This window comes from Dermacentor variabilis, chromosome 1, assembly GCF_050947875.1.
Source record: "Dermacentor variabilis isolate Ectoservices chromosome 1, ASM5094787v1, whole genome shotgun sequence".
NCBI lineage: Eukaryota > Metazoa > Arthropoda > Arachnida > Ixodida > Ixodidae > Dermacentor > Dermacentor variabilis.
Window position 1 is genome coordinate 21,397,534 of NC_134568.1, and position 25,058 is coordinate 21,422,591.

The window sequence follows — 25,058 nt, forward strand, 5'->3', positions numbered from 1 at the left end:
AAAAGAGAAATGAAAGTGATGTGAAAATGATCTCTACAATCGGGACTGGCTTCCCAAGCATAACGCACATTAATTTTTTCCCCTTTGACACTCCAAAGGCTAAGCACATTAAAAACACTGCCCGCTCCCATACACTCCCTTGGAAAATAAATTCAGCAATAGCCATTACGGTCAGTCGCACCGAACGTACGTGGCTCGCATAACTGGCATCCCACTGACCATCTACGAATCGCACTCATATTGCAAGCTATCGCACCTCTCGTGGCGGCTGGTCGGAATATTTTAATGTGATAACATTATGGCTATCATTCAAGAGTGCTCGGCGTTGTGATAGTTTCGTGTTCTGATGTCTCTTTATTATGCCCTTCGTTGCTGGCGAGAGCATGCTCGTTTCCTGTCTAGTTACCTCACTCTCGACTGAGGCTTCTGCCGTTATTTTGGCTTTCTCATTCGTTGCTTCTATGCTAACCGCGCCATCCTCTTCCAAAGTGTCACATGTTTTCTCGAGCTGCGCCCCGAATTCCCGTTCTTTTCCCCCGGCGGCTAACAGGTGTGCCTGCTCTTTCCTGACCTGGGGGCGAAATGCGCAATTCTCGTGCCCCGTACATTGGGGGCACCGTTAAAGTGGCCGAACTTAATCCGGAGTCTCCCACTACGGCGTGTTTCGCAATCAAAGCGTCGTTTTGGCACGTGAAACCCCCCAATTCGAAATGCTTTTTTCCTGACAACTTTCCCTCTTTCTCTCTTCAAACCGTAGCTTAGTCTGGACATCACTCGCCAGTAGTCGGTACGCTTCACCCTACCTAACTTTTGCCCCACCTAGGCTTACGGTTCCATCGTTAGGACTTTTCCACTTGTTTTTTGTGTTTATAGAAGAAGGGTACCCGAATAGTATACGCATATACTAGGTATTCATTGCAGATAGTTACCGCCTGTGATTGTATGTCTGTGCGCCTTGTCTCTCTGTATCTCTACTTTCTTCTTCGATTTCTACCTTCCGCTTCCCCTTTCCCGAATGTGGGGTAGCCGACTAGCTTTTACGTTCTGGTCAACCACACTGCCTTTAACTTTTCTTGTCTCTATCTCTGTCTAGGCATTTATTATTCGCTATTGGGTATTCATTACAGGTATTCATTGTACATATTTCTTACTGCCTGCTATACTGCTACTAGTAGCCCTTCGCACTCATGCAACTTCTGCAGTCGATGCCACGATTTCTTATTTTCCCTTCTCCCCTGGAGGAGCAATAAGATGCTCACGTCGCTGATGTAGCGAGGATGATTACATGCTTACGCTACATCGTGGCATGGAACAGGTGGCTTCGTTTTGGTTGGCGTTATGACGTATGCATTCGATCATTAGTGTGAATCAGCGTGGGTTCCGCGTTTTATTATAATAATAAGCCCTGAGAAGGAAATAAATACACCTTCACGTGGTCATTAAACACCATTCCGCGCAGCGAAACGTCTTCTTAAAAGACCCGGCAAAAGTTAGCCGCATTCAGTAGCTGATCCTTAGAAAAAAGTTGGGCAAGCAAGGACTCTCCGCCTGTGGCACCATATGCGTGGAAACTTCCCGCGCAGTTCTCACGAGGCCGGTTATAATGCGCGCGTTAGGCGACAAATTCTCCTTCGGGGTTACTTCTACGAAGCCATGAAGCGTTCACGCGAAACGTGGAACCTCCTATTTATTCGCTGCGTAAACTAACCCAAACCGTGCGCGCCGACGACCTAAACGCGTATTTTTCCTCGGCGCCACCCAGACTGGCAATAAAACTCAGTGCGGTCAAAACCGAAAACAAATAAAGCGTAATTTAATTTCTTTCTTTTCTTTTTCATCAGGAAGGCACGCGCACGTCATGGAGCAGCTACAGATCGCACGAGTAGAACTGGAAGGGTCCGTCTCACGACGCAGGCAGCCGTGGCGGCTCTGTCCTCTTCTCTTTAGCTTTGCCCTATATAGGACTTCAATTTGACTTTCGCGTAAATCGTTTCATGCCTTTCTTGCAGTACTGTGAGGAACGGCTGCTGAGAAGTGAGAGCGAAGTTCGAACTTAAAAGAAAACTTATATATATATATATATATATATATATATATATATATATATATATATATATATATATATATATATATATATATATATATATATATATATATATATATCCAACGCGGATGCCTGAATTTACGTGACCTGGAGCTTTCGTGAAGCGGTGAATTAAATGTTATAAAACGTTTAATTCTTATAAAACATGACAAGCGATTACGTGCCTAGATACCAGGCTCGGAGAACTGCCCCCCCCCCCCCCCCAACACGCACGGAGAACCGCACCACTTGATCCACGTGATTGCGCACCGCCCTGTCTCCGGGATCGGCCCATTTCAATCGTACAAAAACCGACCGAGCAGACGCGCCAAGACCCGGGAAATAAGGCACAAAAATATTCGCTTTAATAAAACGTATTATATATGCGCATAAAAGCTTATATTTGTTGCAGTGAGGATGTTTATGTAGGTAGCGCTCGTTGTCTAATTGTGTGATTCCGTAGAGAACAGAGCCGGCCATTGACGCATCTGTAGGGGTAGTACATATATCGCCATGTATGCATATATAAGCCGATTTGTTATGTGAGGGCTGCCCTGTGTATGCGCTATTTGGACAGACAGCAGCAGCCAGCAGTAGCAGCCATGGTCAGCAAAGTTCGGGAGGGTTCGCAAAAGAACTGTCGCGGGAAAAAAATGCAATAGCTGGACGGCATAGCTTCTGCCGGCGACTTTACTATAAAATGTCGTTGTCTACATTAAATAAAATTTGAGTTTAGCACAAGTATATGTGATTTGTAAATGAGAACTGCTTGCTGTTAAGTTTCAAACCTTACTTTCTTGATTACACAGTGCAGCTGTCTAGTGGGACTTTATCTGGGTTGTCCTGTCTATATCATTTTGTTTTTATTGTTTGCTATGGAGAAAGCTAGCACCGTATAATAAAGCTTTCTTTGATCTAGAATCAGTTCACAGCCATAAATAGGCCGCCAACTAACACCGTTGACATCGCCATTAAGTTTTTTTACTTTACAATCTCGTTTTACAGTTGAAGATGCTGCATTAAAAAATCGGCGACTTTTCCTCTACCGGGAAATGAGGATAAGCGAAAATTGTCCTTCGTGCACTTCACGGTTCAAAAAAGAATTATGGGGTTTTACGTGCCGAAACCACTTTCTCATTATGAGGCACGCCGTAGTGGTGGACTCCAGAAATTTGGATCACCTGGGGTTCTTTAACGTGCACCTAAATCGAAGTACACGGGTGTTTTCGCATTTCTCCCCCATCGAAATGCGGTCGCCGTGGCCGGGATTCGATCCCGCGACCTCGTGCTTAGCAGCCCTTCACCATAGCCACTAAGCAATCAGGGTGGGTGTTCGTCACGTTTAAGTCACCCCCAGGTAACGGTGCCGGATTGCTTCGGCCTCCCGATCCCTCAGCTCGCGATGTTCTTCTCGTTGGTGTCGGATCGCCTGGGCCCTTTCACGGGCAAGTTCTCGCCGCCGCTCGTCGAAGGCTGCCTGCTCCTCGGGTGAACGCACAGTGCGTGGCCGTCCCATCCGTTTTCCGAGACTGAACTGAACGGAAACGAAGCTGGAGCAGCGCACTCGAGACCATTTCCTGCCGTTTCCTTCCCCGGCGGAAGCGAAACGGCTCTGATTGGTTGCGGGCGTGGCGTGAACGCGCGCCTATGCAGCTGGAATCCTTGCTAATGACCAACGCTCCGGCGCCGGCGCAGCTTTCAACTCATCAAACCGCCCTTTCCCGCAGCTGCTCTGCTCTGGGAGCAACTGGTTTTTTTTTTATTTTGAGTGACTTCGACAACGCGACCGAAACTTGTGAGCCAATACAAGCTTCGCTTGAAAACGGATAACATGTTCAGTGTGAAGGAAGCACTGGCACAAGTATTCGAGTGCACAATTAACCTTAGGCCGAATTCGCAATGTTTTTCGTTCGTAAGTGCTCCTCCGATTGCCATTGGAGTTCCGCCTTCTGTAATAATATACCAAGCATCGAGATTGGCTGGAATTTTCTTTACGAACAATTCTAGCGTAAGACCTTGGTAAGACTTTTTATCATCGCGGACCCTTCTACCTTCTTGTACGACGTAGGTGCACAATGTTTTCAAGCTATGTGGCGGGTCCAGTTGTCTTGCGAGCGCACTCATTTCTCGGAAATGGCAAACGCCCAGTGAGTGTCCCCATTGTCCGAACATGACACCTGTACGGGCTCGACGATTGGCTCAAGGTGGCGTGACCGTCACGGACTGAAGGGGTTATAAGGCAGCGAACCATCGGAAAAGGAGAGACATTCAGACACGTGCTGCTTACCGCGGGCCGCAGCGTACCATTCGCTGCCGGTCGACGATGACTGTTTACTGTTATTTTACTTGTTTCTAAGTACTGTACATAATGTGAATAAACCTTCCGTTCTAAAAGTCCACTTCAACGTCGGCCAACTCCCGCACTCAACAGCAAGAGCAATAGCACTAAAGAAGGCAGGAACTTCCCGAGCACGATTTAACTAGGGCAATGACATATCTCTGTTGCGCCAAGTTCGCGCAGTGAACCCGTTTGTTGACCAGCCAGGATGGTTGACAATCACCGCAAATGTGAAAGCTGCGACGCTAAAGAATTTCAGCCTGCATGCACTTTATTCGCGACAGGCTGGACCTGTTATTGCATGTTTTGTACTGCATGGCAGTGTTCGTTGGCTCTTTTGCGCTTGAGACGCTTGAGGCGGTATGAGCGTAGCATACAAAAAAATGGGAAATTTACAGAGCGCTTAAGTTACCTTACGTGCATTGAGTGCGAAAGCATCCTGAGTCTTCGCGCGATACTTTTCACTTGTTCAGGTGCTCGAATTGGGCAAAGTCAATTTTGGGAGTGGGCCAGGTCGGTTTTGAGCGTGTGCCAACTGGATTTTCTAACTGGGCAATGCCATTTTTTTGTGTGTGTGTGCATGTGTGTGCCAAGGCGTCCGTCTGACGCCGGGGTGTTCACCATGGGATTTTGCATGCGAACCGCAGCTCGTCCAGCGCCGGGAACGTGACGTCATTTTGGTCACGGGATGTCCTCTTCCTGGTCACGTGCGTTTTGGTACCATAGGGTCTTAACGCCGGACGCTCGTCGGATTTTCCGCTTCATGGGGCATGTAGTGCTTTCGCATTAATATACCTTTAAAAAGTGACAGCTGCTTCTAGCTGACGTCGAAGAAAGAAGTTATGGAGCGCGTTTCTCCCCGAAATTCGCTGCGTGTGTTTCATCCTACCGTGGCGCTGTGGGACGTTTCAGCAAAGTCGAGCACGTCGTGTCCTGTGAATCACGGCATTGTAGTGCTGACTAAATGTGTCGCCTTCTCCCCAAGGCCCAATATGGTGGCTGAGGGGCGCGTTCGTCACTCTGCGGCGCGTCTCTTGTTGTGATGCGTAAACTATCGCCTACAACGATATCGACGCTACGAGCTATGAACGCGCGCGCAATTAACCTCTTTGATTAACTTGGCTAGTGACGGTAAATAACTGATGATGACCCTAAATTAGATGACCCTAAATTTTTATTTATAAAACACCGAATCGAGTAAGCCAAAAACTACTTCCTTTATCACATTCCATGCATTATTTATCGTAGTTTTGCTTTGAAGCCGCAGTGGCGCTGCAAGTGCACGGCACAGTCTCCATTCGCAAGACCACGTGTGCAAAACCCTATTTGAAAAGCTCGTTGCTCCTGTGTATTTTCAACGCAGGCACGCCGAAAACTCAGTGGGACTCCAAATGTTACGTCCCCTATTCTAAAACTCTCTAATTACCTTACTTTAGGCGCATATATAGTCAGAGTTTAAACGCAACACAGGATTGCGGTCGGCAAATGAACGCTCCGCGACTCGTACTGTAAGTATAGGATAAATTCGCTGCGTATATAGTTGCGTGTCTTCGCCGACACAAGACGCAAAACGCGAAGTACAATTTCTTTTTTCTGCGTCGCGTGCATCCGCCATTGCTCGGACCCCTTGCGTGCAGCACGCGACGCCTCCTGCGTGATTTGCGTACGCACGTGACTTCGCATTATGCGCGCTATAGGCAGTAGCGGTCGTTTACGAACTCACATGCAGTTATTTCCGTGCGACTATATTTTTTTACGGGGTGTTTCGTTCACATTTTTATTGAGCGCTTCACAAGAAGCTTGAGCAATAGAGAAAAAAATGAAAGAAGAAAATATTAAGGCCAGCTATAGAATTGCTTTCATAGGTCTTAATAAGGCGGACTGGCGGGGGCCTCAGTCGTCTTCAGTGGATTGCCTTAGTGGCTTTAAAAGGATTATGTTGATATGTATTCGCGCATTGTCCTAATACTTGTGGGTTTTAAACAAGAGTCTGTGTGTTCCAATAAACCGCAAAGGTACGCAGGACGCCAGCTTAAAGGAAAGCATTCTTACGGGAACTACTCCACCCGTATTAGCAAAACTACTCTTATGTAAGAGCGCTTATTGACTAACTGGCATTCGGACAACCACCACTCGTGCTTGCTCGCGATCGACGCGATAAGGAGATGATTGACATTGCCATACTGATCCTGATTTCTACTACTATAGAGTCCACACTTATCAATTTATCCTAAAGATTTCCTTCTCTATCCTTGTGGGTTCGTACTAGGGGAGCGTATCTGCACGATCCAAATGAGCAGAGCTCTCCTCAGTGCCTTTCTACGCATCATTTTCTCTCTCTCTCTCTCTCCGTAGTAAGCTCGATAAGCTGTTTGGCCGCTGTCGAGAAAGCCGTTGGAACTATCATCATCATCAGCCTGGTTACGCCCACTGCAGGGCAAAGGCCTCTCCCATATTTCTCCAACTACCCCGGTCATGTACTAATTGTGGCCATGTTGTCCCTGCAAACTTTTTAATCTCATCCGCCCACCTAACTTTCTGCCGCCCTCTGCTACGCTTCCCTTCCCTTGGGATCCATTCCGTAACTCTTAATGACCATCGGTTATCTTCCCTCCTCATTACGTGTCCTGCCCATGCCCCCCCCCCCCCCCATTTCTTTTTCTTGATTTCAACTAAGATATCATTAACTCACGTTTGTTCCCTCACCCAATCTGCCCTTTTCTTATCCCTTAACGTTACACCTATCATTCTTCTTTCCATAGATCGTTGCGTCGTCCTCAATTTAAGTTGAACCCTTTTCGTAAGCCTCCAGGTGTCTGCCCCGTACGTGAGTACTGGTAAGACACAGCTGTTATAAACTTTTCTCTTGAGGGATAATGGCAATCTGCTGTTCATGATCTCAGAATGCCTGCCAAACGCACCCCAGCCCATTCTTATTCTTCTGATTATTTCAGTCTCTTTCATTTCATTATTTCTTCTATTTCAGTCTTTTCGTCGGAACTATGACATAGAGAAACTCTGGTTCAGCTTGTGGCGTTTCTGGGGTTTTATTTTGAAATATTTGCGCATTACTGAACGACAAGAAAGGGGGTTAACCGAGGGGCCCGATTTTTGTTAATCATACCTGTATCATGAGAAGCCAACAAACAAAGACACCAAGGAAAACACAGGGGAAATCACTTGTAAAGAAATGATAAATTTGTGGCAATGAAAGTGGATGGAAAAACAACTTGCCACAGGTGGGGAACGATCCCACGTCTTCGCATTACGCGAGCGACGCTCTAACCAAGTGAGCTACCGCGGCACGGGAGCTCTGTTATGCGATACTAAACATACATGCGATTTTGTTGCAATGCCTTTTCCGATGTTATTCTTTTTTTTTAAGTGTTCATACTAACATTGCTGTAGAGGTAAATCTGGCGCTGCAGTTCATCCTCCTTGGGGACCATGAGAAGCCAATGGTTCTTTCTACGACTTAGCGTTAATATGTTCAGAGAACGATTTGCAACGTCTTTTGCTTTTATTTGTGGTTATATTCTGTTGCTTTCTAGGCTAATAACGTTTCCTTTGAGCTGTTAGCTAAGTGTATCACATTCACGTTGGTTTCATTGTAATTTGAAACATTTAAAGCGCATAAACATAGCACAGCACCTTCTAGTATGAACAAGTGTCGCTAATAATAGATGACGTTTGGTAAGTGACACACACACACACACACACACACACACATATATATATATATATATATATATATATATATATATATATATATATATATATATATATATATATATATATATATATATATAAACGGTGGCTTTGCCAGTAAAGAGGCTGCACCTCCTCACACCTGCGCGGCTACTCTGAGACTGCGGCTCACGTTCAGATCACATGATGGTCCTCTGGCTCAGATATAGAGAGAATGCGAGATAGTCGCAGTGTGGACACCGATCCAAGGCCAGCAAGGCATCTATTGCCATTCCATTGCCATTAGGCATTTCCGCAATATCAAGCTAGAGAAATGTGTTTTCTGCCAGGACCGTTGAACCCCTAACTGCAATATTCTTCCGCTTCGCTTAATAATGTGGAAGCTTGGGCGAGTTGGCGATTCAATGTCGACATGTTTGCGCAGCTCAAAAGACGAGGACTGTGTTGTGTTCTTCTTTCAGTCCTCGTCCCTGGCGCTGTGCAGACATGTCGCTTCGCTTAATATATACCTACGCAGTGCTCCTTCTCACTGAATCGAACGGGTCGCTCCGTACAGGCCTCACTTCTATGCGAGTAAATGCAGCACGCCTTTTGAAAGTACTGTCAGAAAGCCGAAGGCACATTCGCTCTATATAGTATGGTAGCGCGGTCGTTGTGCACGCAGCGACGACCACTGTATACCGGTGTCCAAGAACTCGACAGCGCGCGCTTCACTCTTGGGCACTTCGTCACGTTTTCTAGCACCGTCACCCGTCCTGCACTCGCCAGCGTTGGGTAACTTCTGCGCTAAGATACCGTGGAAGTGCTAGCTGCTTGCTGGGCCAGTTGGTTCATGCTGACGCTTGAGGAAACCGGCGAAAGAAATGAGACGCGAACAAGACAGAAAGAAGAGACACCACAACGCTGGACTAGCAACTGACCTATATATGAAGACACGGATCAACCCTCGCGCATCGAACTTCTGACGCATGCGCAATGCTCTTAGCAAGGTGCAAGTTCTTTAAATTGATGAACACACCACTTTGGCCCTAACTACCAAATCCTTAAATTCAGCCTTTTAGACAAGCTATCTCTTTATCGCTCAGAGAGCTGGAAGGCACACTGATGCATTTTCCTTTCCTCTTGTGCACTGATATAAAATGCCTCAAGTATTTCTCTTTCGGTTTTTGTCCGTCCCATGACAAGAATCGTCACATTTTCAAAAAGTGGTGCACAGTCACGCTGACGACAGTGACGAAAATGAAAAGCCAGCTGAGCAGCTCCTTGTGAATTGGCCAATGCACAATACTCGCGCATGGAATAGTTGGCGCCTAATTCGCTTCGGAATCTTGCTGCGACGAACACATAGAAGAACACGTTCACGCTTTGTAACCCTTTCCTGAGTTCGTTTCGGCTGCGCTACTTTTGTGAAACGGCAATGCGATGGCAAGCAGTGGCGGCCAGCAAATGTAATGCGCTTACAATTCATGTCAGCACAGCCATTAATTCCTTCTACCTTGTGGAAATAAAAAAAAGAAAAAAGAGGCGGGGGGTGAGGGTTCTTGACAAACAACATTTTGTTGTTGTGCAGTAAAGAACAACGAATGTAGCCGAGTGTTTGCGTTGGTTACATTCGTGGGCGGTGCCGCGTTCTGCTGCAAACGTTAGCGACGTATTAGCGACGTCAGAAGCTTGCATGGCGAGTAATTTGCGAGGTCGCTTGATTTCCGAGAGACCTTGACACATAGCTTGAAACACAAAGTTGAAAGTTATATGCGCTACGAACACAGCGTTGCATTAATTTCGACTCTGCGTCCCCAAACTAAGAAAAAACTGAGCCTTTCCGCGAAACCCGCGCCATGTGAACCTTTAGCACAGACTGTACGTCCTGAAGGAAACAAATTCACTTGCACGTCGACTTCTTTTCCAAGCCAGTCGTAAATGTTCGCGCTCCTGGATAATTGTTCACCACTAGACTCCGTTGACCATTAGACTCCGCTCCTGTGTTCAAAATACGACGTATTTCTGAAATGATAGGAAGCGATAGTTCAGCACAAATTCTCGCCGCTATACCTGGGACTTTCCCAATGCTGAGCACTTACGGGAGCATGGCGTTGTCCGGCAACGGTAGCGCTATGTATAGTATGTGAAGGAGCCACCACAAAAGCCCATCGTACAGCACTCTATACCTGCTAGCACTGGTTCTGTCAAATATATACTTATATAGTACCCTCGTTTAGCACCGTCTGATTCGCCCGTTTGATTTGTTCAGAAGAGAGAGAGAGAGAGAGAGAGGAAAGGGGAAAGGCAGGGAGGTTAACCAGAGAAAAAGATCCGGTTGGCTACCCTACACTGGGGAGAGAGGGGAGGGGGAGGTAAAGTGGTAACAAAGTAGAGATAAGGAAAGGAAGGAGCCTAGACACACAGTCACCATCGGTCACTGGCACCGAATACTGCCATCGCACAGCACAGTGACACTTGCCACACTATCAACATTTGTGCAGGCTACAGCCGCCTGTCCAATCCTGTCGCCCTCAAAAACCGCAACAGTGCCCTCGTCGCCCTCTGCTGCGATGGCTTGTGATGGCGGTATTGTAAAATAAGTTCCTCTGTGAGAGGTCTTTGGTCAAAGCGCGCTATCGCGGTTGCGAGTGATTGTCTCTGCAAATTATATCGAGGACAGTCACAAAGAAGGTGTTGAAAAGTCTCCTCGTTACCACAGTCCTCACACGTGGCGTCGTCGGCCCATCCAATTCGGTAAGCGAAAGACTTGGTGAAAGCCACCCCTAGCCATAGTCGACAAAGCAGGGTAGCTTCGCGACGGCAGAGTCCAGCTGGAATACAAAGGCGTAGAGGGTAGTCAAGGTTGTGGAGTCGGTAGTCGTGAAAACTTCCAGCGTTCCACAAGGAGAACGTGATGTCACGGCTGATCATTCGAAGTTTTCGAGCGGCATCTGTCCTTGATAACGGTATCGGCTCCTCTTCGTCCCCTTGAAGAGCCGACCGAGCAGCGTTGTCAGCGTGTTCATTCCCTATGACTCCGCAGTGACTTGGAAGCCACTGAAATGTCACGTGGTGTCCTTTCTCAGTTAAGGTATGAATGAGTTCTCTAATCTCAAATACCAGTTGTTCGTGTGGTCCGCGCCGCAGGGCCGATAGCAAAGATTGCAGTGCAGCCTTCGAGTCACTGAATATTGACCACCTTCGAGGTTGCTCTTGGCTGACGAGACGAAGTGCAGCGCGAAGGGCTGCAAGTTCCGCGGCCATCGGTGTCGTTGGGTGACATGTCTTGAAACTGATGGTGGTGGCTTTCGCTGGGAAGACCACGGCTCCAGAGGAACACTGGAGAGTTGCCGATCCATCAGTATAAATATGTACGTGTTCGGCGTACTTCTCGTGCAAAAGGAGCAGAGTTAGTTGTTTAAGAGCAGGTGATGACAGCTCAGATTTTTTCCTGATGCCTGGTACGGTGAGGTGCACTGCGGGTCGAGCCAAACACCAGGGAGGAATCGATGGCTTAGTTGCGGGGGTGAAGCCTGACGGGAGGCAGGTGGAATACTCCGAAATCGTAGTACAAAATGCTGCCTGCGGCCTTTCTGACGGTAGTGTTGCCAGATGGTGGGAACAGGCACGGGCAACGTGCCTAATGTGCACTCTCAACACTTCTACCGCAATGTGTGTTTGTATAGGTTGGTCCCGAGCAATCGCAATAGTCGCTGCTATCGATGTGCATTTTGGCAAACCAAGACAAACCCTGAGAGCCCGAGCTTGAATAGCCTGTAGAGCACGGAGATTTGTCTGGCAGGTGTTGGTCAGTACGGGCAAACTGTATCTCAAGAAGCCCAGAAAAAGAGCCCTGTACAATTCCAACATTGCATGCACTGACATTCCCCAAGTCTTTCCTCCCAGAAACTTGAAGAGTTGGGAGATTGCTGTCAGACGCTTCTTCAAGTAGGTCACGTGGGGGCTCCATGAGAGATCTCTATCAATGATTATGCCAAGAAATTTGTGAGTCTTCTCATAAGAAATTAACTGGCCATTTATTGATATGGCGTAGGGTGTCATTGGTTTGCGAGTGAACGCCATCAGTGCACATTTGTCTGACGAGATTTCAAGACCTTGGTTGCGGAGGTATATAGCTATTAGAGTAGCAGCTTTTTGAAGTCTTGCACGTATCTGAGGACGTGTCACACCTGAGGTCCATATACATATGTCGTCGGCGTACATTGATATCTTGATCGCTGCTGGCAGATGATCAACGAGACCAATGAGTGTGAGGTTGAATAGGGTAGGGCTTAGTACACCGCCTTGAGGAACACCTCGGTACGTGTAGTGTAGTGCGGTTTTACTATCACCGGTACAGACAAAGAAAGATCTCATAAAAAGGTAATGAGAGATCCATTGGAAAACTCGACCACCTAGACCAACCATCTCAAGAGCATCGAGGATAGCCTCGTGAGATACGTTATCGTATGCCCCCTTGACATCCAAGAACAAAGCTGCACATAATCTTTTGCGTGACTTTTGAAGCTGGACGTACGTAATGAGATCAACAACACTGTCTACTGAAGAGCGATCTCGACGAAAACCAGCCATGCAATTCGGTAACATGTTGTAGTGCTCCAGGTACCACTCCAAGCGGGCAAGGATCATCTTTTCCATTATCTTTCCCACACAGCTGGCCAGCGCTATTGGGCGGTATGAGGTGGGTTCAAGTGGGGACTTGCCTTGCTTCAGGAGAGGGACCAAGCGGCTTATCTTCCATTCTTCGGGAACCATGCCATCCTGCCAAGATAAGTTGTAGAGACGTAACAGTTCTCTCCGTGCGCCATCACTCAGGTTGTTCAAGGCGCGGTAGGATATTCCATCTGGTCCCGCGGATGAAGAACGCCTGCATAGAGCAAGAGCCGCTTCTAGTTCCTCCATTGTGAAAGGAAGATCCATGCGGCCGTCACGTGAAACAGGGATGCGACTGGGGGCTCGAAAGCCTGGACCGGTTGCTTGGCCAGCGATCCTTGCACAAAAGTCTTCTGCAACATCAGCCTCTAGCCGCCCCTGGAAGAGCGCCAGCGCTTTGAATGGGAAGCGTTGTTCAGGGAAGGAACGTAGACCACGTATGGTTCTCCAGATGTGGGAAAGTGGCTTTCGGGGGTCTAGTGACTGGCAAAATCTTGCCCAACGTCGAGATGCCAATCTATCCATGCGACGTTGAAGTTTCTTTTGCAGTCGTCTGGCCGTCCTAAGGTCTTCGATGGATTTTGTACGCCGGTAACGCCGCTCCGCACGACGACGGAGGGCACGAAGTCGCTCCAACTCTATATCCAATTCCGTGTGCTTCGACGAAACCGTGACCGTGCGCGCGGCGTGTAGCATTGCAGACTTGATTGCTTCCTCTAATCCAGAGGACAAGCCCTCTCGACAAGCATCCTCCATGGTGGAAGTAAAAGTGGTCCAGTCAATTAATCGAATGGTGTTCCGTGGGGTGGGACTGGACATTCCTTTGATGACAAGGTATGTGGGAATATGATCACTCCCGTGTGTCTCGATATCCGAAAACCATTTAACATATCTTGTGAAACTGCTGGAGACGAAAGCTAGGTCAAGACAGCTGCCATAATTCACGCCTCGTATAAACGTTGGGCTGCCGTCATTCAGGAGTGAAAGGCCGTGGTTACAGGCGAAGTTTGCAAGTCTTTGTCCTCTTGCATTTGTTCTTGCGCTTCCCCACGCTATATGGTGCGCATTAAAATCTCCGATGATGACATATGGGGCAGGGCACACAGACAAGATGTTCGTTAATCGTTTGGGATCAAAAACACTTGAAGGCGATACATAAACGCCAACAAGTGTAAACATGAGTTTGCCCTTTTTGATTGTTAGGCAAACGTATTGATTTTTATCATGAGGCGGAATCGGCTGGCGAACATATGTCAGTTCTTGACGAAGAAAAACGATGACTTTGCTGCATGCATGAGTTGTTGCGGATATAACAGCTTCGTATCCCGATAATCTGACTGGTTTTGACACATTAGGCTCACACATGACAATGACTGGGAACAAATGAGTATATATATACTGACGAAAATCCGAAAGGCGTGATTTTAGTCCTCTTGCGTTCCATTGTATGATTGACGCTGCCTTGACTTCCTCTCGAAACGATGGGCGATGGCTGGCCATGTCTCTATTCGAGGCACTCAAGCACTGGGTTTAAGGCGTCCAGTACTTTCAGTGCATTTTGAGCAGACGTAGTTCCAAGGTTCGACAGAATCACTCGAATGGCATCTATGAGGGGACGCAGCATTGAAAGGACTTGGCGATCTGCTTTAGGCGTGGCATCAGCAGCAGGAGCACGCTCCCGAGCGGGCTTGACAATCTGTGGTTCTGTGGGAGATTGCTGGCTTGGAAGCGCAGGCCATTCTTCTTGAGACAAATTCCTTTCAGGCGACTTCCTTGTGCTGTTGAGCCCCTTTTTGGCCTGATTGGAGAAAGTGGGTGCTACAATGGAAGCGGCCCTCTCCTTTCGCGGCTCTGCCTTTTTTGAGGCGGTTCGGTGACGCCGACGCCGACGCCGGATCGTTGCAGCAGCCTCCTTGTGTGTTGAATTGTCCCGAACCATTTGCCTGAGAACAGCGACCTCTTTCTTGATGCGAGGGCAGTCCCTAGACGAGGCAGCATGGGAACCATTACAGTTGCCGCACTTTAGGACAGTAGCCCGGCATGTCTCCTCCGCATGAGGTTCAGCACAACGGGGACATAGTATCGAGTTTGGGCAGACACCCTTGACATGTCCAAGCCTGAAGCAATGATGGCATTGAAGAGGCTTTGGTATGAAGGGCCGAACAGGGTGTCGGAAGTGACCGACTTTGACGTGTGTTGGTAAGCAATCTCCTTTGAAGATCAGTTTGACGCAGCGCGATGTTCCAAGGCGGCTCACACGCGTGATGACAACACCCTCACTTGCTGGTTTGACGAGGATAGGCAAGTCCGCGTTGGGAATGGCGACATCGATGTCATAAATGACACCTGCTGTGGATGCGTCATCCATCGGGATATATGAACGCACTTTGATGCGCCCTAGCACCGAGATTTGCTTCAGTTTTTCGAGCGCACTCCCGTTGGTAACATCGATTGCGAGGACATTTTTGCGTGCATTTATCCGAATATCCTTAATTTCATTCGGCACGACCCCTTCCAAGAAAACAGATAGTTCTTGCCTGTTTAGCAGTCGGAGGTTGTTTGAGGGCTCTTCTGGTACGAACACGATGGCGTGAGGCCAGCGTTCAGGCCGTGACTTCAACGTCGCCGTGCTCGCTTGCGTTGATGGGTTCGCGTTGACAGTCCTCCTTTTGGCCCTCTTTCTGCGGACAGTGATGAAGCTATCATCCGATGAGTCTTCATCCGACATCGAGTATAGCTCAGTGTCTTCGGTGTCACTGAGCACGCTTCCTCTCTTCCTCGTGAGGGACGGCCCTGATGACCGCTGGCCAGGAGGGCCTCTGGAAGGCTCCGCGTCCATGGCCACAAAACCGGGAGCCGAGGCACCAGGAAATTCCGAAGAATTTCGAATTTCAGAAGCCGTCTATAGTGCTCCATGTGCATCCTCCCACGTGCGCCCAGTACTCACTCTCTTCCTCTTTCTATTCCCCATTTCCTTTACCTCCATTGTTGATTAGCAATCCCGAACCTCGTCTGGTTGACCCCCCTGCCTTTCCTCTCCTTGCTTTGTCCCTCTCTGCATCCGTGTTAAGCATGTTCTTCATGTTTACAATCCTACAAAGTCTAGCACTGGCATTCCCAACTACAAATCGCCACGGAGCAAGCTAGCCTAATAAGCTGAGGCAATCGCGGTTACTGGCGGAATAACATAGGAGCACGCACGAAAACTGAGCATGATCGCAGCGCATGAGAAAAGAAAGCATCTTGTCCCAGCGACAATGTGCGTCTAGCATGTGAATGGTCTGGCATGTGATTTGAACGGGCATGTGAACGTGGCCCATCTTTCATACACGACTAACGCGCCTGAATCCATACCGCCGCAAACTAACGCAGGTCTACAAAGACGTGCTGCTGACCTACACAAGGTTGCAGACATCCATTGCAGTCCGAGTGGGCATCTGCGTTCCCTCGACGTGCAGCAAAGAGGACGTCTTCAAAATGCTCAACCCAGGTAGGTGCTGCCATGCGCTCTTCAGCCACCTCTCGTATATACTATATACGCTTGTCGATGGTTAGCACTGTGCGACATGCCCGCACTGCTGGTATGCGAACGTCTCGTACCGACAACAAACGCTTTTCTGAAATACAGGCACCGTTGTAGCTCACGTAAACAAAACAGGTGACTAACAAAGCAAGAAAAGGTAAGGCAATGTGTAGTTGCAGTACATTTCAGCGAAATAGATTACAGTGCAAGTATTTCCTGACTTGAATATTGTCTTCGAAAGTGTTTAGAATGCAAGCACTGGTTGACTTTTTCAGAACTCTGCCCGTACGCCATACTATAAAAAGTAATGATAGTGTAGCCGACGAACTGCAGAACTTTAGCGTGCACAGTAAATTGCTTCGATATAATGACAGTCGGCTTGCACACTTTCAAATGCGCTTGAGACAGAAGGACCGCAGTAATTGAACCATTTTCCCCACAATAGCAGCCATACGTGGCAAGTACTGCTTAAAAGTTCATATAGTCGCCATTTATTATTCACGCACTTGGTCAAATGATGAATTACTTGTGAAGGCGGTGATATTTCCTTTTCTTACTGAAGCGTGTAGCAACCTCCGCAGAACATCGCTTTGTATCGCTGTTTGCTTTTTCATTTGGGGGATGGCTAACGACCTGAATATGCGGTGTCGTAAGCTGTAAGATTTGAGAAGAGGGGTTTAGGCGACACATGTTAATCCTCAGTCGCTCTGTAGAAGCTGATGTGTCTTTGTGTAATGTGTCATTGTTAAATATATATAGATTCTGCGGATGCGCATACCGCTTCGCGAGACTTTGTCACCCACTTCACTAAGTGTACGTACGTTCTATCATTTTACATTCTGGCAGCAGTAAATGTTCACCGTGCGAGACGTAGGGAAAAAAAAAGACTGTTTTGCCTCTTCAGGTTCTATAAGCAAACTCGAGTGCGTGCCCCGTGAAAAGACAAAGAATTGGAGCTCTTTATATATAAAAAAAAGAGAAAAATAGAAAATCCTTGTCGCTATTTTTTGCCAGTTACCTCTACACTGTTGACTACACCGTACCTCGTTTGTTTCACTGCGGACACAAAGACCATTACTGCACCGCACCGCGATGCCAGCGTGGAGTAGGTGGTCCAAAAGCGCGGCAAAGGCGGCGACCGGAAGTTTCCGCCATAAACCTGCCGGGAGTCCAGTTTGCTCAAGGTCAGCTCCGAGGGTCTTTGTTTTTTTTCCCCTCTCCTTTGGTAGGGGTGTACCGCGTAGGGAATCCCTGATATCTTTACAGGGATTTTTTTTTTATCGACATTGGCTTTTTGTGTTGCGCACAGACTGCAGATTAGCGTTTCCGAGGCAGTGAAACAGAATCATGAAGGGGAGCCAAGATCAACCAATCACGTGCAGATGTGTGAACAAACAAGTGTGATTAAAATTCATGTTGTTATTGATAAAGCACGGAGAAGGAGATTATTTCCCCTACTTTTACCTGCCTAAATATTTACATGCCGAAGAAAGAATTACTCGGGCATTTGGTGAGGTAACACCATGCGATGCTGCAACAGTTGCAGTCTTCGCGGCGATCAAAAGGTATACATCCATGTAGTCGTTGATATCAAAAGTCGCCTGCAGTAATGGGAATTGTCAGCTCGCGACAGAAGCTCGTGGATATATAGCACACGAGGTTTCTTAACTTGAAAACATTTTGTCCAATGCATCCAGAAAAAAAAGTCAGGTATACGAAAGAGAGGTTACTGAACCGAGAAACAAGTTTAATGCACTGGTTGCTACTATATAGGCTGACATCGGCGTGCATAAACTTTCTTTGTAGTGCTACTTTGAAATGTGTGCATGTTTATGGCGAAACGTAACAAGCATTGTAATGTTGTGCCGCATTTACCATACACATTCACTGGCCAAACATGCGACAACTCTGAAATGCACGCTAGCGCCGGAACGCTATAGCGATCGACCTTTGCTCTCAGCTTCATTTCGCGCTTTTCATATCGGGCATTCATTTGCACGGTCGTAATCTCTGTGCATAAAACTCGCGTGCTGGAATTCTTCATACAACGCGCGTAACTTTCGCGCATGTTTGCGAAGTGTCGGCCGCTCTGAATGAATCGGAACGCCTACTACGTTTTTCTCTTTTCCATGGAACCGAGCAGCGGTCGCCAACCTGAAGCTTGGCGTCAGCGTCGCAGAGTGCGAAACGAAGGGCATCGTCACTCTCACGGAAGAGCAGCTGGTGGCCATGTAAGCACGTCGCCCAACGTCTCTGCCTTTTTTTCCTTTCCCCAAATGTCGCATTCTGCTTGGATCGTGGCTTGCGACTGCAGCGCAAATTGACTTCGCGGATTCGGAGGGTTGCAAAAGTCAGCTGCAACGACGTATGCATGCCCACGTCATATATCTTCAGAGCCTGTCTACACCTTTATTACCGTTAAAATGCGAGGGAAAAAAATATCCAGTGACACGCAAGAACGACACGCGCTCTGCGCGCCAAGCAGCAACAAGCATGGATGCGTGGGACCCGGTCGAGAGGTTCCGAACTTTGCGTCACTCCGGTGAGCGGGGATGACAGCGTTTCGCGGGTAAATGGGTACAGCATCCATTTGCATTTTGAACGCGAAATTCTGAAAGCAATAGCTTTTTTTTTCATAATGCGGAAGGCTTTGATGCATTAGGCATTTAAAAAGGACTTTGCTGTCATCTAGCTCTCGTCGGTGTCGTTATTTCGTGCCACTAACACCAAGCCATCAATCATCGCTATACTATGGCTCAGCTTTCCATTCTACTATGTTTTATTGGTTATAAGTTACTGAGCGGAAGCTTCACACTGGGCTTACTCAATTCAAACGCATGCGAACGGCAGAAATGCTCTTATCAGACAACTAGATAACCAATTGTAATAAAATTCGCTGCATTCTAAAGGAAAGGCCGGATTATGAGCGTCACACACCCATGGAAACTCAGCAGGTCAATCTGTCGCGTGTTGCCGTTCGCTTCGCCTTTTCTCTGTCCCGTACCTCCGAAATTCGGCTCATCAGGTGACCTCTGATACTCGGTGCCGATCGGGACTCACCCGATGATGTTTGGTTCCCGGCAGGTTTTGATCGATGCGCACTTGTTCCGTTGCACTGCCAACCCTCCTCTGCACGTTTCTTCCTCTGATGTACCACTTCTGTCGTTTCTTGCAACGTATATTTAGTTTCCTCGTTTTCCCCCTTGCAAAACTCGCGTCTGCGTCAGCCGCACGTCGCTACCGTCTGTCCAAACAGATGGAACGAGCTTCCACGTGACATGATCAAGTGTTAAGCCAACTTTGGAGGCCATTCAGTTTTGACACGTTAGATTAGAAATTAGATTCTGAAATTTAACGTGCCGAAACTGTTTTACCACGTAATGTTCCGGCCTAGTTAATCTCTTTCCTCCGTAGTTGGCATCATAAGTTTGTTCGAGGTGTTTATCAAAAAAAAAAAAAAACATCGACGAAAATTGGCGCACTTACGAAATTACACAAACAGCAACTCATATAGTAGAGCTAAGTGGACAAAAGCCGCCATCTTGGTTTACTGTTTACGAGTCACTGTTGCTTGATTAATTTTAGTTTCATGACGTATTTACAGAATTGTCTTCTTCTGTTGTCATGCGTCACGTAGTGTATATATATATATATATATATATATATATATATATATATATATATATATATATATATATATATATATATATATGTCCGCGCCAAACATGTTCCAGTATGGGGTCTATTTGCATTTACGGCCATTGGCCCTGTCAATCTTTTACAGTGAAGCTGTTGGCCTCTCATGGTCGGCATTTTCTGTGTCCGTCCGTGAAGAAAATTATCATCATCAGCAAAGGCTCATCCCCCTCGTAATGCAGCGGCTACAAGTACTCAGCAAAGTGAAGGGAACAGTGCATACATTCATTGGCATTACTCATACAACGTACAGAACAGCGTGCGCTTCAATTAAGAACAAGTTCAAAACAGACATCCGAACCATCGCTAAAGCACTGCATACCCCCCTCAGCAGTTGTAGTGGTGGTTTTGCAACAGCTTCGCTGTACGTCTACTTTCGCAGGGTCGGGATGGCGAGTCAACTTTTTTTTACCTTGAGTTCTGTGATTCTGATGCGTCTCTATGTATTTTTCGTCGTTTTGGGATATTGTTATCCTTCAATAGCTCATATGACAAAGATATGTTGAAGATGAAATAAAACGCGACACCAACCGCAAAATATTTAGTAAGGTTAACATTACGGCTCCCACACGAGAACCTTGCTCACAACATTGAACAAGGCTCTCGCGTGGGAGCCGTAACGTTAACCTTACTAAATATATTGTGATCGGTGCCACGTTTTATTTCGTCATGTTCCATCCCGAGCTGACGGGATTCAGTCACACCCTCAACTTCATACCAAAGATAAGTAAGATAAAACCTTGACAAAAAAGAAATGCAGACAAGCTGCTACAGAGCCTGCGAGCTTTTAAACTTCTGTCCTACGTTTCTCACGCTACGCTTCTCGTGAAGAATAGTTCTCCCCGAGAACGCATGGTGATTGGTTAGCTTTTATCGCGAGCAGACGCTTAGAACCATGGTGCGTTGCCCGATGTATGTCAGATGCTTCACAAGCAATAAAGCTTTATCTCGCTCCATGAACACGATTGTTATTTATTTCACCATCTTACATCCGTTTACGTTCTTTTCAGATGCATGTTCGGCCTCTTGGGGACCGTCCTTCTCCTCGGAACGTTGCTCGAGATTGTCCTGAATATCATCCAGAGGCCAAGCTTCTGCGAATCATTCAGGAGAAGTACGTCACCGATCGTATATGAATAGAAATTTCAGCTACTTGAAAATAACATAATCTACTCTGAGGGACCCAGAGAGAGAACGCATTTTGCAAATAAACGCCCCGCTTGGCACTGCGCCATATGTACATCATCATCATCATCATCATCATCATCATCATCATCATCATCACAGCCGCCGTCGTCGTCATCATCATCAACAGCCTGGTTACGCCCACTGCAGGGCAAAGGCCTCTCCCATACTTCTCCAACTACCCTGGTCATGTACTAATTGTTTCCATGTCGTTCCTGCAAACTTCCGCCCACCTAACTTTCTGCCGCCCCCTGTTACGCTTCCCTTCCCTTGGAATCCAGTCGGTAACCCTTAATGACCATCGGTTATCTTTCCTCCTTATTACATGTCCTGCCCATGCTAATGTTTGCTTAAGCCCATGCTTTAAGCTAATGTGCCGCCACAAGTTCAGTGTAAGATAATGCTTAGCCTTACTTACACCGAGATTTTTTTTTACCATTGTACAATTTACAGAAAACAAATAAAAAGACGCTTGCTGATAAAATGTCAAGAGTGTAATCACTCAGTACGGCGACTGTTACCGTTAAACGTCAACCAGATGAAGCGAAATACATTTGAAGCTTCATTCTGAAATTTGAAATGCAAATTGCCTGCCTCCCTTCCCCCAACGGCCTTTCGCGCGACGTAAGACGGCGCGTTTCCTCTCCGCTTTCCTCCCTCGCGCGCGCCAAATTGAGCCGCGATCGTTTGCTCCCCTCGCGTGCTTTCACTCGCACATACAGCATACGGCGTGCGGCGACGGTGTTATCGCCCGTGGATTTTATACGGTACATAACGGTCGCCGTGATGGCAACACCGGCAACGGTAAAAATGCGTCTGGAGTGTCCATATAGTTGCTGTCGCAATAAAATCATTTTCGACGAAGCCATGCTGAATCGTAGAAAAATCGATGTCGTTACTGCCTATCATTCTCGCGGTGGATGAGCGACTACAGAGTCCAATTTACTGCTAGTAATATTAGTATGGAAACCGATGATCCAACCTCCCGCTTCTTCCGCGCGCCGCAAATCGCTCGGGCTCACTTAATTTAGTAGCTAGACAGCTCTCCTGTGAGGTGCAAAGGGCGAAAGCTTTTGAACAAGTCGGTGTTCTGCGAATCATCCACGAGACTTACGTTTCTGGCCCACTGATGCACCAATCTAGCTTGTGTAGATGCGATAGCCCTTTTTCAGCGGCGACTGTAACTGGCTCGCGTACTATCCAGAGTCGCCGTCAACTCGGGAAAGCCACCATTAGCTCTTGCATAATGGCGCACCTTTATGTACGCCCCCCTCATGCGTGATTAACGTTCAATCACCCCAGAGTCACTCGGGTGTACGCTCGAGAGTTACGTGATACACGCGTACTTTAGCTAATGCACGTGGTTTATTACGGAGGGAGAAAAGAAAGCGCGACGCGTCGATAGAAGTGCGAGGCCCGGCAGCTTAAAGTATCACTCCACATCGCTCGACCCGTTTCATGCTCATGTTCCTGGAGGGCACTCAGTGTCAACGCATAACGACCCCTCAGCTACCTATGTCGGTCGTCTGCAAGGTAGTTACACGACTGCGTTTATTTTTCAAACGAAAAGCTTCACTTTGAACAGGCTGTATATTAGCCTGTCAATAGGAAAATTTGTGCCACTAAAGATAGTACCTACTCGTACACGTAGATAGTTTCGACTTATTCCGGACTCCAACTTTTTTTTTTGTTCCTTTCGCAAATTCAGAAGCGGACAAGAGTGTGCTGGCCACATTCGGCGTCTTCCGCAACCTGAAGCAGCTGCTGACTACAGAGGACGTGCCTTCGTCCATGCAGTGTCTGCACGGCATCCGGGTCATGACCATGTTCTGGGTGGTCCTGTCGCAGACGTACCTCAACGTCGAATTCCAAGCAGTGCGTAGGTACAACCGAACCGTGGACGCACACATAGCTTCTCTGGTAGCATGATCATAGGCGTCGAGAAAAAGCGAACTGATCGCCGAGTACGCCCATGTCGAGCTCCAGCTGCGAACACTTTGGACTGCCATAATGCGTTAGGACATGCTTTCACCTGGCGAATATCAGTCTTTTTCTTCCTTATAAAGATAAGAATTGGAATAAAACGGAAATTTTGGTGAGTCGTTAATGATTCATTGTTGAACTGAGCGCGCACAAAAGACCAAAGACATGGGTAGGGTTAACAAACAAGCGCTTTTGGTTGACCTACGTGGTATGAATTAATTATTTGACCTATTTGTTTTCTTTACAGCGTTCAAAACTTTCCCATGGTATTTTGTGATTCACGCTATAATTAATGTCCGGAGCTCTCGGTCAGAAATCGAGAAACCTTGAGAAAAGTTGCTAGATTTGTCTTCATATATAACTTCGATTTGACTGGAATATGCCAACAGTATTGGCGGCGAGGAGTTACGGAGTCGCCATATGTCGGAAGCGCCTCTCTTACGTAGTATGATGGATCACGCCACGCGCTCCTCAAAGGTTTCGCTTACGGCGCTCACTAAAAACACCACGCGGCAGCCCTCCTGGACATTTATGTAGGTACTCTCAAAACGAGGGAAGTTTCTGACTGTCGATATAATAATCTTGGGCAAACTGAAAGCACAGAATCTCTTTACCGAATACGTACATTGAACGTCACTGCGCGCGGTCGCCACGAAGGAGTCTCGCGAGCCGGCTTTTGCGTGAAAGGTAGCCAAACGCTGAGAGTAAACTGTGTGAAATATGTTCTTATAGTAGGCTGTCTGTGTAACCAAATGGGGCATAACAGAATGAAGCCTCAATGCAGCGATCGCACGGGTTCGTAGCGACCGACTGCGCGTCTGCATGCATGTCCGCGCACAATGTTTTGCTTTCGGTGTGAGCGCGCGTTCGCACCGTGTCGTGAGCTTTTGGCCGCATCATATGAGCATGTGAGCATTTCACAGTACACTAGCAACTATTGCTGCGTGGACGCTATCAGAACTGCTCAAAAATAATTTCCTTACAGAGACGTCGACGCCTACGGCGACTGTGATGTGCCGTCGCAACGATTCAATCTTTTTTGTCTTCTAAATTCTTGGACATTTCAATATTATTGCTCAAGTTGCGTCGCATCATATCGGTCTTCTCAGCGTGCGAGTTCCCTCTGCGTCTTTTTCGTAATCCAGTGCATTAATTCATAACACAAACATGGCCATATGCCGTGCCTTTTCTTAATGTGCGTCTTATCGCTCCCTTTCCTTTCCAGTGAACTTGCCAGTATCTAGCATCAACAAGTTCATAGACCAAAGCGTCATGACATTAGCCGGGCAGCGGGCGCGGACGAGCGTCTAAGTGCGCGTTTTCTGCTACTCACCGAACATCGCGCAGTCCCGGCGCCGTAGCAGAAATGTTCCTCGCGTCTCTGCTTGCTGCATACCCGAGTTGTAGCCGATGGCTGTCAGCCGGTTCTAAGTTTCGCCAACCAAGCTTCACGCAGCTCCTTGCCCTGCGGCTACGTGTGAATAAGGCTGACACCGGGCTCCGTTGTGTACGTCCGGCATTGTGGCACCGAGCAGCCTACCATGCTGCACGCCTCCAAAGGCAGCCACTACCTATTATAGTGCTTTCAAGTGTTTTCAAGCAGACACCCAAGGCTGGAAAGCCTCACCACTTAATCAGAACCGCGGCGCATTTGGGACTTTAAACTTTCGTTTTCAGCTCGCTTCGGCGCTTCCGAAGCAGCCGACGCGACCGCTGTGTCCACGTGATCCCTCATGCCACGTCACGCCGACGGTGGCGCTAGCTTTTCCAGTGGTGGAGCTCGCCCCCAATAGTGATAATTGGGCGTACGATTTGAGAAATAAGCGTAGCCTTGCACTCGTGATTATTAAAGTTTTACATGTTGCAAGTCCAGACGTGGCATATTC

At 47.5% G+C, this 25,058-nt stretch overlaps 1 protein-coding gene across 3 annotated transcripts in view; it reads left to right on the plus strand.

The window, feature by feature from the left end:
• LOC142575738 (nose resistant to fluoxetine protein 6-like) overlaps positions 1-25,058 on the plus strand; it is a 191,958-nt gene that overhangs the window by 131,212 nt on the left and 35,688 nt on the right. For 2 of the 3 annotated variants that reach the window (XM_075685344.1, XM_075685353.1), the window contains 5 exons: positions 16,158-16,275; positions 17,379-17,492; positions 18,452-18,539; positions 21,015-21,118; positions 22,898-23,068. In XM_075685344.1, coding sequence (XP_075541459.1) covers positions 16,158-16,275; positions 17,379-17,492; positions 18,452-18,539; positions 21,015-21,118; positions 22,898-23,068 — 595 coding nt within the window. The remainder of the gene's footprint in view (positions 1-16,157; positions 16,276-17,378; positions 17,493-18,451; positions 18,540-21,014; positions 21,119-22,897; positions 23,069-25,058) is intronic. The other variant, XM_075685361.1, reaches the window with a different exon arrangement.